The following is an 11879-nucleotide window of genomic DNA, read 5'->3' as shown; positions in this document are numbered from 1 at the left end:
GGTAGTTAATTGGCATCGATTGGTAGAGGGCAATCGATAATCAATCTATATTGACACTGTCGTTTTCAAGAACTGATCATCGATTGATTTCCCCATCTGGTTTTTCTCTGTTACGACTTTCGTTCATAGCATCGCTTCAAAAGTTAATAGTTTTCTAACCAAGGTTTCCGGCAGCAATCGCACACCTACGGAAGACTGTTAATCAAACTCTTACCATTTGTCTTAATTTAGGTTAGAATTCTGTTTATCGTTAGCAGCGTTTTGTAACGGATAATCTTTGAATAACAGTTGGATTGAAAAATTGTTTCGCAGTGATATTTTAGCGTTCAGTGATTCTCAGTTAAATTTTTTCACTGATTGCTGTACTTTGGTTTCAAAAACGTGATACCACTTAATGAATGGAAAACCGCCAATCCCAGGCAATTCTGTATAATACTGATAATTTAAAATTTAATACTTCTTTCGTGAGGCGATGAGGTTAATTTCTTTTAAACAATTCGATTATGAGCTCGAAATGTCATCAACTTTCACGCATAGAAGTCGAGGGCAAATAATCTAATGGTTTTATTATAAATCTAGTAGTTGTTCAAAGCTTAACAATAAGACAGGTTCACGTTTTCATTGAGTAATGATATAAATAGGTTACGCCACGCGCTACTCACTCTACCCATTATCTACAACAGAATAGACAGTGAGAAGCGTAGCCAATAAGAGAACAGTATTCGTAGTAGAACGCTAGTAGATTTATACTAAAATAAGGCAAAGTCCTTCCCATTGAGCTCCATTGCACACAGACATTATGGTTACAATAAACACCAGTTTGGAAAAGTCCTATTTTGTTGGGGGGGGGGGGGGGGGGCGCGGGGGGAGGACCATCGTTATTCAGTTAAGATGAACAGCCACAACTGGAAGATTAGCGGTCACTAAAAAAAATAACCAAAAACATGAAATGAATCTCATTTGAAAGACCGCCCCATCTCAGCTCAGACGTATGATTTAAAGCCCTCTAGACTACAAGTTCTTTCTAATTTGATTTTAATGTGTTAACTTAACAGCTTTATTGGACACGTTCATAGCGCAAACAAGAAAAGAATAAATACATAAATAATTTCGGGGATCATGAGTGAGGATCAACTGAAGATCACGCAAATTACCTCCTGTGAGCAGATTGGACAAGAAGGCGCCGCGCCTAGGCAGGTTCTTGCACGTGTTTGTGTGTTTTTCTCGCTCGTTGGCGGACGCGCGCGCGGAGTGCATGGGAAGCCGCGAGTTTCCCTCTTCCCTCCACTTTCTAGTGCCTTACGCAACGCAGATTATTCATTGAGATGATTTCCAAATCCCTTTTTGAATGCTTTGTAGTTAGCTACAAATAAAGTCACAAATACAGCTAAGTTTTGCCTCTCGAAATGCGAATGTTCTGCCTGCGTTTTCGGCAGTTTCAAGTCGCCACTGTAATGAGGTGATCAAGCTGGTTGTGCACAAACAATTCGAGTAATAAAATAAAGATATAAGCAGTTCAAATTTTGCGCAGTGATCATTTGTTCAATTTTATCAGTGGAACAGGTTCAAGCTGTGAGCCGCCGGACGGCACCTTCGATAGGGAAATAAACTTCTTCAAAAAGCGGGATTTAAAATGACAAAATAGCTTGTGATGGAACAGGCTTCCAGAGTTTGGCATAGGGTGAAAAGGAGGGAGAAAGAGCTCGAGAGCGAAGCGGGGCGAGATAAGTTTCGCGGAAAATGATACTCTATTGTAGTCCAAACCTCTCCTTATTCAAGAGTTAACTCGCCGAAAACCATACCCTTCACAGCGGCACATCATATAGCTCATACAACGTATATGGCAGTCCCCCCCACCCCCGGGCGTTCGGCCATAACTTGTTGTCGCCGCTTCGCGAGTCGATCAGGATGCTTTTTGATAAGCCGTTGCCTTTATTCACGCCTCTTCATTGGACTTTTTAATTTCAAGTCATTTAAAAGTATGGTACATTCAAATCAGTTTCAGGATGTCCTTTTCTATTTTTTTTTTCTGCGAGAACTACACACGAAATTTGTAAAATACAGCTGAAATGTGACTACTACGTAAATGGCCGGGTTAATATTTTAACTAATATTTGGGTATTTGTTTACTCGCGATGACAGCTTACCTGTTACCAACAAAAGAAATCGAAAGATCCATTAACCTTTGCTGTAGTTATGGATAGCAACACAAGAATCTTGGCATGTTTACCAAAGTTATGAAACGTGCGTGGAACCTAAAAGATTTGCTCTCCAAACGTGCTCTTTCACAACAATGCTGTCCTTTTGTAGCAAAGCACTGATAGTATTTCCAGTTATAGCAATTGTGTTTATAAAAACCGCCGCTATTCCGTACCATGGCTCGCAAAAATTTCTTGGTCATAACTACTGGACTAGCAGGTATCCATCTTTAGGGTACACGGACTGGTATGGATTTTGGAACGATTATTACAGCGGGAGACGTCAGTATAAGCGACCGTCTTCAGAGACGTCAGGACAAGCTTGCACGGGATGCCAGTGCGATACTTCCAAGCTGGAACTCAAATGCTCTGGTAACCCTGGAATATTGTGAGTATTTTATACAGTTTGTTTACCGCCGGTTTAAGCGTAAGCCGCTTGATAACTTAATTTAATTAACCTTTAAACCTAAAGACGAAAAACTGTACCGATTACCACCATGAAACAACTGATTTTATTTATTATTTATGTTTTTTTTTTATAGTGGGCCTCCGTTAAGTTATTTTGTTTCATAAATTCTACAACGGATTCTATTCGCAGCGAACGGCGCCATGTAGAATAAAAGCGACGCAAATTTGCATCCAGAGCATAAGTGTAAATATTGCTTTACATGGTTTTTAACTACTACGTTTCGAAACTCTGCTTTATTTTCTAATATCTGTAACTCTATTTAAAAAATCAGCACCATTTTTATAACGACCTCGTTAATTTATAATATCATTAGTTAAAATGTAATTTTTAGTATATTGGTATCGGAGGGTATGGTGAGAGGTCCTCGGCTTAGATACATTCGATTTTCGAGTGAAGAAGTTTTCTAAAGTTTTGCATTCTTGGGCAGGACAGTTGGTTTACTAAGTTATGTTAAGGTTAGTTAAATATTTTATGATTAGTCAAGGATGTTGTCCACTGAAAAAAACATGTATTGTACAGGGTGTCCGTGTATAAAATCCGACGTTTTCTAACCAAACTAAGATAAAGGAAACTGGTTTTCAAAAACATGAACAAAGTCAAACATTAATTCTTAGTGCAGTTCTAAACAAAGCTTTCCCGCTCTGTTTACTTTCAACAGCCAGCAAAATGATTACGTTCTAGACGGTTTAAGAAAACCTTTTTAGCTTCTGAGACGTAAATCGTCTCAGAAGCTCGGATTTAGTTTTAAAAAAAATCTAAACTTTCTAATTAAAATATCAGCCCAAAATTTCGTAGCACTGGAGGGGCAAAACACGTCGTTAAAAAATGCGAAAAAGGTGAGCTAACATCTTCGTAAAGCCAAGAACAGCTAGTAAATTCGGAGAATAAAATGTTTTCGGCTAAAGTATCCAAACAGTTCAAAATGCATTAGCTTACACAGACTGCCTCCAAAAAGCCACAAAAAAGCAAAAAATACATTTCAACTTTTTGGATAATTTTTCTTTTATCGTCCGCGCATATTTCTTGAAAGAGATTTATTTATTGATGTGGGTGTACTTTTTCATTCAAATCTTAAAAAAATAAAGGCTTTTAAATTCATTTGTCAAACTTCGGCTTAGCTTGTTCGGTCAATTTCGCTTGTTCTACCATTTTTGCTGTTCGGATTTCATTTTAATTTATGCAAAACAAAAATTAAAACAACAGGGGGCCCAGAGCTGATCCTTGGGAAGCGCCACAAGTACATGATAAGGTTGAGCTGCCGTCCTAATTTCGAATTGCGCACGAGCAAACAGCAGAAACGCTTGCTACTCCTGGAAAAGAATTGGTAGGAACGACGTTCAAGTTGACAAAGAGAATGAAGAATTTGCCATCATGTGCTCACGTTCTCCACAAAACCTTAAATTGATTCATTTTGTTGTTTTGCCTAGGACGGCGAAGAAATGTACCAAAATTTATAACACACGCGCAGCGCAATGTTTTTCTCATTAAACTTATTGTTTCATGATGTTCCCGTCGCTGTCATCGTCGTATCTGCTTAAACTCCCTATTACTCAATAGTTCTCCACAATATTTGTTTCACCTGATTTTTTTTTTGTTGTTGCTTCTTTTCATTCATTTGGAAATGTACTAGTTGATAAGGCTGTGATGGCGCAATAATCGTGGCAGATAATTTCAACGGAATGACTTCAGAGCACTGCGCATGCATTCCACAGTTGAACGTGACTAGCGTTTCATTAAAAATACAAAATATTTACCTGACCTTAATTTGGTTTTCAAGTAGTTGGCTTCGTCAAAAATTAAAATGACCGTTTCCTGTCACGAACGAGTGAAGACCAGTAAAATCTCTTTTCGTCCGTGTCATTCATTTTGTCTTGACACTTAAAAAATCTCGTCCTGATGTATCGAGGAAGAAGCTGCCATAACATTTCAAAAACTACTTTGCCATTCCTAGCAATGGCTTACAGCTTTGGATATAGCCTGCGAAAACAGACGTCCTTTCCGGTTTTTGCTTAACCAATAGATCAGTCGCTTCCACCACATGTTGTCTTGCCAGAGTCAGTTTACGTCACTGAAATCCGTTAGCTTTTTATTCGGTATTTCCTAACCGCCAAATGTTATCGTACTTCTGGAAGGTTGCTATTTCCGGGGTAAATATGATGATTGGATGGGATCCCTCTCATGCTATCATAGAAATTTCTCAGGTATCCCCTCTCCCCTCCCCTCCCCCCCCCCCCCCCTTCCCCCGCCTTCCTAGCGTGCCCATTTTTATGCATATCATACGCAGATAGGGGTAGACACTCTTGTTGTATTGTTTGCAACGAATCGCACTTTTTGGCGATCGGGGTTCGGGTTTGCTTATTGAAAACAAGTTACTACTTACCTCAATGGCCATTTGCTAATAATCTGGATTTTGTTTGTTCCAGGACTGTGCGAAATAAAGTAATCAAGATTATCAGAAATGGACAGCTACCAAAAAGTTTTACAGAGATGTAGGAGCTGATTATATTAAATAATGACAATAAGAAATAACATAAACCAAGCATTGACTGAAAGTAAAAAAAAAAAATCTAGAATCAATAATGCACAGATCTGGAAAGCCCATAACTAATAATTGCGCACCTACCATTCACCGAATATTGGTTATTATTCTTACTCTTCGTTCTTACTCGTGAAAATTATTTGTTGTTGTCTCTTGAGTTTTGAGTAGCATCTCTCGAGAAAAGATTTCATTTACTAGACGCGTTTTAGAATTGTGGACTAATTCTTGAACGTATGGCAAACGGCCATAATCTCTACCATTGGTGTATGACAAGAGGATTGCTGTTTAGTTGTTCAAAAAAGGAAACCGCCAGTCATATACAGGAATTGTTACGTAAATCTGATCGGATTACTTTCTGTGATCGTATGGATTAGTTGATTTTATTTTTTGCTTATTTTTTCAACAGAAAAGTTCTTAAATCTCAACTTAAAGACATCGAAGACGAGGCGTTTCACAACTTGACGCAACTACAGAAGTTGTAAGTAATTACTTACAAAGTAATACACGCTAAAATGCAGAAATTTTGGTTCCATCGGAGTTTTCAACTTTTTGTCACCCTGACGGAAGACGTAATCACTGCAACAAAAAAAAAAGGAAAGTGGAAGGTCTTTTTTCGAGTCAACAAATTCCATTGGATTGAATAATAAAGAAGCCCGTTAAATGAGAGCCAGTGTCTTCCACGTATTGTCTCTTAACGGAAAAAAGGAGAATCTCAATAACCGAGATGTAACACAACTTACATATTCACTGGACTGGCTGAAGCAGTTAGTCATGTATTTTCTGTTGCTTGATCTCTGTTTCTTGTCAATAAACAGGAATCTGGCCATGAATGAGCTGGATGATTTCCCAGATCTGTCCACCAACACAGCCCTGCAGGAACTGTAAGTGCATTTATCCTTCCAACTTCAGTGATATCAAGCTGACGTCAATAAAGCATGCTAATATACTTAGAAGATACACGAGAACGACAGAGCATAGGTGTTTTCACAATACAGGCAAAGAGACATAAAGAGACAAGAAGACATATGAAGATCTGCCACGTACAGATCATAAACAGCAAGTCTGAAAAGCAAACACTAAGATCGTCGCCCAGGCAGGGTCACATGGTGAACGGCAAGACTGAATCGAACTCGCGATAATTTTATGAAGTTTTACGCGCTATCCACGTAACAATAGCACCTCTATATATTAGAGACATTTTAAATTTGAGTAAATTAGTCTTGAAATATAAATGATACAATGGGGCTAGCTAAATGTTAAACGTTACGGACCCAGAAATTGGAGAATTGTCTCTGTGCAGTTGCAAGTCCTTACAAATAGTCTGTTGATTTGTTCCATTTGGTTTTGTTCTTGTTGTTGTTGTTGTTGTTGTTGTTGTTGTTGTTTTTGATTTTGCTTGGGATCATTATTTGTATTGTAATGTCTTCGTGAATCTTGTAAACAAATAAAAATAAATAAAGTTCAGTTATGCTAACGTTTACACATAGAAGTCTGAAAAGGTTCATTGGCGATATTATTGATTTTACAGGGATTTGTACAACAATAAGATTAGACTTTGGCGTCACAACTATACATCCTTACCCAAGAATTTGGTCAAAATGTGAGTTTACAACACCATTATTTTATTTTTAGCAAAGGTCAGGAACAGGAGAGTGCCCCAGCATATAATGCTTAAAAATATTTTTTTAGAAATAAAATGCCGAACTCCTGTCCTGCTTGTAAGGTCTGAATGGCGTTTCGCTGATAGCTGAGAATTGGCCAAAATTGTTAACATCCGGCTAACAAATGCCGCATTTTTTAATCTTGAGCTAACTGAGAACAGCAGGCGATAAACTTCTCTCACAACAGCAGCCGATAAATGTCCGAGGATTAAATTTACAATTGAGATTCCAGTTGGTTTTTCCAGATAAACAGACACAAAGAAACATTCTTGGAAGACCGGCTTTAAAACCAGTATAGATGGTAAAAATTCCATAGCAAAAAGCCAGGAAAGCCAGTCATGTTTAGCGGATAAGTGCACAAACGTGGTTCGCAATGCTTATAATTCCTTTGTCTGCTCAGGGTTGAGAACTTTTCAAGTGCCCCTGGCTCGGGTAGCACCCATAAAATCGAGTGACTATTCATCGTTATAGTAGGCTCGTTTACCAGCCGCTGTTCAGGAAACTGAGGAAATAAGCCCACGCTCACCCCTGCCGTCTCTTATCTGGGAGGAAATCTGGACCCCAGGGAGAGGTGGAAATCGAGCCTACCCAGTTTTGAGTGACTGTTTTGATTTGCCTTTTTGCAGAATTCTAATTGACAACCAACTGGACTGGATTCCCGAGAAGTGGTTTGATCTCCCATATTTGAAATACATGTAAGGACATTTTGTTTAATTAAATTTGTTTTCTTTTATTTGATCCTCATCTACTTCATCCCTTGTCTCTGTTGCTGATGTTTTTTTTGTGTGTGAGACCATGGCAGCGATGATGATAGAAGTCTGTTATTTCCTTGTTTGTTCGGCGTGCTTTTTATATGACAAATGGAGTACACATTTTAAAAGATTAAAATCTTTTACATATATTCTGTTTTTGTTATTTATTAGAGCTCTAAGTATGAACAAGTTGAAAACATTTCCGGGGGCGGCATTTATCAACTGCAAATCCTTGAAGTATTTGTAAGTATGATGTATCTTCGTTCTCTAAAAAATATATTCCACTGAGTAATGAGGTCGTTCCTTAATTTCAAGGCACATTATCATACCGTCTATACCGGACCACCATGTCGAACACGAGCAGCAGTGTTTTATCGGGATTGAAAACCACAAGGCGCAACCGAGTTGTTTTAGTCCCGGTAAAACATCGGCGAGTTTTTTGAACGGCTTCAAAAACATTCCTGGAAAAGCGTGATTTGTGTCGAGAGTTCATAACAATGATGTTTTTGTGAACGTTGGAAATTAGCATACGAGAAAAACATTAAACACCGCATACTAATAAGGAGGAGGTTTTATCGGGTTTTAAAACCTCTGCACTGGTTGTTTTATCAACCATTTGATAGGTCAATGGGCTTAAGAATTATTAATGAGTTTTTTAAGTGACAAAATCTCTGGCAAAATAGGAGTTCAAGTCAGGCAGTAGTATACTTCAATTAATGTATAGCAGTAGCTATGTAAACGAGTTCCTGCTTGCGAGAGCTTACTAAAATCTACTTGACTGAATCACAATTTGCCACAAGCTCATAACAAATTTTGACAATTTGACCATAGGAATGATACTCATTCTCATGGTTATATTAAATACAATTTTTCTTCCAGATCAGCAGACCATAACGAGATAAAAACTATTACGTATCCAAACTTGAAACCATTTTTTGGCAATGACTCTCAACTTTTACATCTGTAAGTAATACTTCTTAATTATGAATAAATTTCGTTTTTTTAATCACCTTGTGCATTTACATCAAAGGTAAATCCGAATAGAGTACAAAGATTAATGGCTGAATGTCATTTCATGATTACGCTGTACTTAAAAGGGAAACGTTATGAATGAATCTGTTCCTTTTTTGCAGAAACTTGAGCAATAACAAAATCAACAGCATAGCGTCTGAGACTTTACAGCATTTGATTCACTTGCAAGTATTGTAAGTACCAGCCACTCGTTCATTTTGTTCGATCGTTATCACTTTGTAGTTTTAAAAAATTCCAAAACGAAAACAAACAAACAAACAAACAAACAAACCAGGAAAAAACATCAGATGTAGAAGGTATCCAAACCCGTATTTAAACCTTCTTAAAATGCAACCCAGCACCTAGGCTTGTTGTCCTCGTCCACTCAAATTTTAGCGTCAAAATATTACTTAACTGACACACAACGGGCAAGCATCTTGTTGCCGACAAGCAATCCATTTCCATCCCCTTGCACGGAATTTACTAGCTCGTCCGTAACGTAAAGAAATAGGCCATTTCCGAGTAACTGAGAAACTCACTATGAAAGCGAGGCTAAGTGCAAAACTTTTCATATGAAAATTAGTTTTATTTGCATATGAATGAAAACTAATTTTCATAATAAAACCTTTGCACTTAGCCTCGCTTTCATAATGAGGTGCAAAGCAACTCGGAAATGGTCTATTGGCTAGGATCAAGCCTTTTCGATACCCTCTAATTCGTTTTGACTTACAAGGTAGGCAATTTAAACTTGTGATATTTTTTTTCAAATGCCGGGGTTGTTAGTTTCTTCGTTTAGCTTTTGAGTAACAAGATGATATTTGTTTCTACAGAGAGTTACATGACAATAAATTTGAGCTGATTGGTGCCAGAGTGTTCTATAAAATACCAGAGTTGCTGCATTTGTGAGTTGTTCCATTAGCTTGTCTTAAGATTTTGTAACGCGGTTGGATCGTTGATTTGTCTGTTTTCTGTGCGTTAAGCACGAATAAAAAAACTATTGAAATAAATTTTATGTTTGTTCCAGAGACCTTATAGGCAACAGATTGCAAAACATAAGCGCAGAAGGATACAGCCCTGCTTTTCAAGATCTTCCCAAACTAAAATGTTTGTGAGTATCAAAGCACGTGTAGCCTGAGGATTACATGAAAACGTGCAGATGAAATTAAAATGTGTTGAAGTGTGTAAGCCTGAAATAAACGTACGGCGATTTACAGTTAAATCGAAGAGGTTGGAGAACAACTTCCTATACAGGAAGTATTGATTGTACTTCAACTAGCTCTATAATGGGTTTAAAATTGACATTCAGCTTCCCCACAAGTACACCTTTAGAAATGTCTAACAGCTTTTCCGCGCCCTTCACAAGTCCCATGTTAATGCTTTGAGTAGAGACAGATTGAGTCTGGAATGGACCTTGCACTACTAAATGATCCTTTCAGTTCCATTATACAATGAGGTTCCCAGTCCGTCCAAACCGGGTTTTCCCCTCAAAAAGTGTTCGTCAAAGATGTCTAGGATGATAAGTATAAATCCAAGAGGTTAAAATGTTTCTTTTTTTCTCGTAGAGTTCTTATGGCACAAGATCCAAAAACACGTCACGTGATGTTCAACTCGTTTGTTAAGCTCCCCTCTTTGGAAGATTTGTGAGTAGTGTTTTGCAATTATGGTATTCATAGTAGAACGTGTTAATAACTACGACTAAGCATGCTTAAAGAGGTTGATTTCTCCTAGGTGGCTCAACAATAATAGACTAAGGACCTTCCCGCACCCATCTCTGTCATACGAGATGCGACCTACTTTGAAATTTCTGTAAGTATTCATTAACTTTTAATTAAGTGATTTCAATAATATTACACAAAAGCACATGATGCGTACTTGTAAATTGTTCCTATGTGTATGTCACTATGATAAAAGAATTATTTTTAGCAAAAATTATTTTTGGTCAGGCGTTTCCCCTCAGCAACTGGGTTTCCTGACGATGTGGAGTTCGAAATGCGTTATTTGAAAGCGACTTATTCACACCATTTTTTTTTTTTTTTTCAGGCACTTGGAAAATAACGAAATCGAATATCTGACGAGTTACGACAAGGGCGATTTCCCACCGGATCTGGAAAATCTTCACGGGTATGCCATCCTTAGGTTACAGAAAGCTTTTCCTAGCTGTTTATCATTACTAAAAGATCTGCCCATCAACGGAATAAGTGAGCAAAGTCGAAGCCTATTATTAGTAGCATTCGCAGAATTGCTTAGCGTATCGTTTTTCATACAAACACACTAAGTATGAACCAACAAATTCTACTGCAAAATATAATTAACTGACAGAAAGGTAGGAGCACTAAGCAAGAGATGTGTCGCATGAACTAAATTTATTTTACTAAACTAACTAAACTTTATCCGACAAGTGAAACCTGCCTATGGCAGTTGTAATTCATACTGTTTGTTGATAAATAGCGACTCAATGGTCAGACTACGAGCTCAATATGACACCACTTTTGGTGCCGAGCTTAGATTTCAGTTGATTTAAGTTTTAGGTCTATGTATTTTTTGTGTTACGTTTTAGTGATTTGAAGGAGAAACACAAGCCATTTGAAAAAACAAGAAACCTTCAGAAGCTGTATGTATTGCATCATAGCTAGTAATCATAATTTTTTTATTTTTAATTCATATTTGTCTTTGACCAGATCACTCTGTTTGCCGTTCTTGAAAAATCATTTTCTAAGACACTTTGTTTTTCAGGTTCTTGCATTCAAATCGAATAGTGGGAATTGGAGAAGAAGACCTTTGGATGCTAAGCCAGCTACAAGAACTGTAAGCTCGAAATGAAATTGTTTTGATAAATCTTGTTATACGTATTACAGTAACACCGACTGCAGTCTTCAATATGTACTGTATTACAAAATCTTTTCCTTTAGATTCCTCAGCGCAAACAAGCTGGTGAATTCAACTGTACATCCGGAGACGTTTCGAAATCTAACAAAGCTATCAGTATTGTAAGTAAAAATAAACACTTTTGTTAGACTTACGACTTGATTTCCAAAAGTTTCCAAAGGCTGTAACAACGCATCAGAGCATTCTGGGTTATTTTGCATATTCTAGTCCGCTAAAAGAAGATAAAGGTTGTTAATTTCATATTTTTTTTGTCGCTTGTAGGCATCTTGACTGGAACAGGTTTTACTACCTTCCTCTCGCACTGCAGGGAAAAAGCAGAATTCCATCAGTGGATACCTTGTAGGTTTATGAGATCTTGGATTT

The 11879-nt window shown here is 37.6% G+C and overlaps 1 protein-coding gene across 1 annotated transcript in view; it reads left to right on the top strand.

Annotated features, from left to right (window-relative positions):
• The first annotated feature begins 2208 nt into the window (after positions 1 to 2208).
• LOC146456543 (uncharacterized) overlaps positions 2209 to 11879 on the top strand; it is a 47681-nt gene continuing 38010 nt past the window's right edge. Inside the window, exons 1-18 of the mRNA XM_085092955.1 lie at positions 2209 to 2586; positions 5091 to 5156; positions 5613 to 5684; positions 6022 to 6087; positions 6735 to 6806; positions 7494 to 7562; positions 7791 to 7862; positions 8499 to 8582; positions 8753 to 8824; positions 9461 to 9532; positions 9655 to 9738; positions 10193 to 10270; positions 10359 to 10436; positions 10671 to 10751; positions 11188 to 11241; positions 11364 to 11435; positions 11540 to 11617; positions 11778 to 11855. Coding sequence (XP_084949081.1) covers positions 2294 to 2586; positions 5091 to 5156; positions 5613 to 5684; positions 6022 to 6087; positions 6735 to 6806; positions 7494 to 7562; positions 7791 to 7862; positions 8499 to 8582; positions 8753 to 8824; positions 9461 to 9532; positions 9655 to 9738; positions 10193 to 10270; positions 10359 to 10436; positions 10671 to 10751; positions 11188 to 11241; positions 11364 to 11435; positions 11540 to 11617; positions 11778 to 11855 — 1541 coding nt within the window. The 5' untranslated portion in view covers positions 2209 to 2293. The remainder of the gene's footprint in view (positions 2587 to 5090; positions 5157 to 5612; positions 5685 to 6021; positions 6088 to 6734; positions 6807 to 7493; positions 7563 to 7790; positions 7863 to 8498; positions 8583 to 8752; positions 8825 to 9460; positions 9533 to 9654; positions 9739 to 10192; positions 10271 to 10358; positions 10437 to 10670; positions 10752 to 11187; positions 11242 to 11363; positions 11436 to 11539; positions 11618 to 11777; positions 11856 to 11879) is intronic.

The sequence above is a fragment of the Pavona decussata genome, unplaced genomic scaffold, assembly GCF_977016875.1.
Source record: "Pavona decussata unplaced genomic scaffold, jaPavDecu1.1 SCAFFOLD_254, whole genome shotgun sequence".
Taxonomy (NCBI): domain Eukaryota; kingdom Metazoa; phylum Cnidaria; class Anthozoa; order Scleractinia; family Agariciidae; genus Pavona; species Pavona decussata.
The sequence above is the reverse complement of the archived record's forward strand: the minus strand, read 5'-3'. Positions and strand labels throughout refer to the sequence as shown.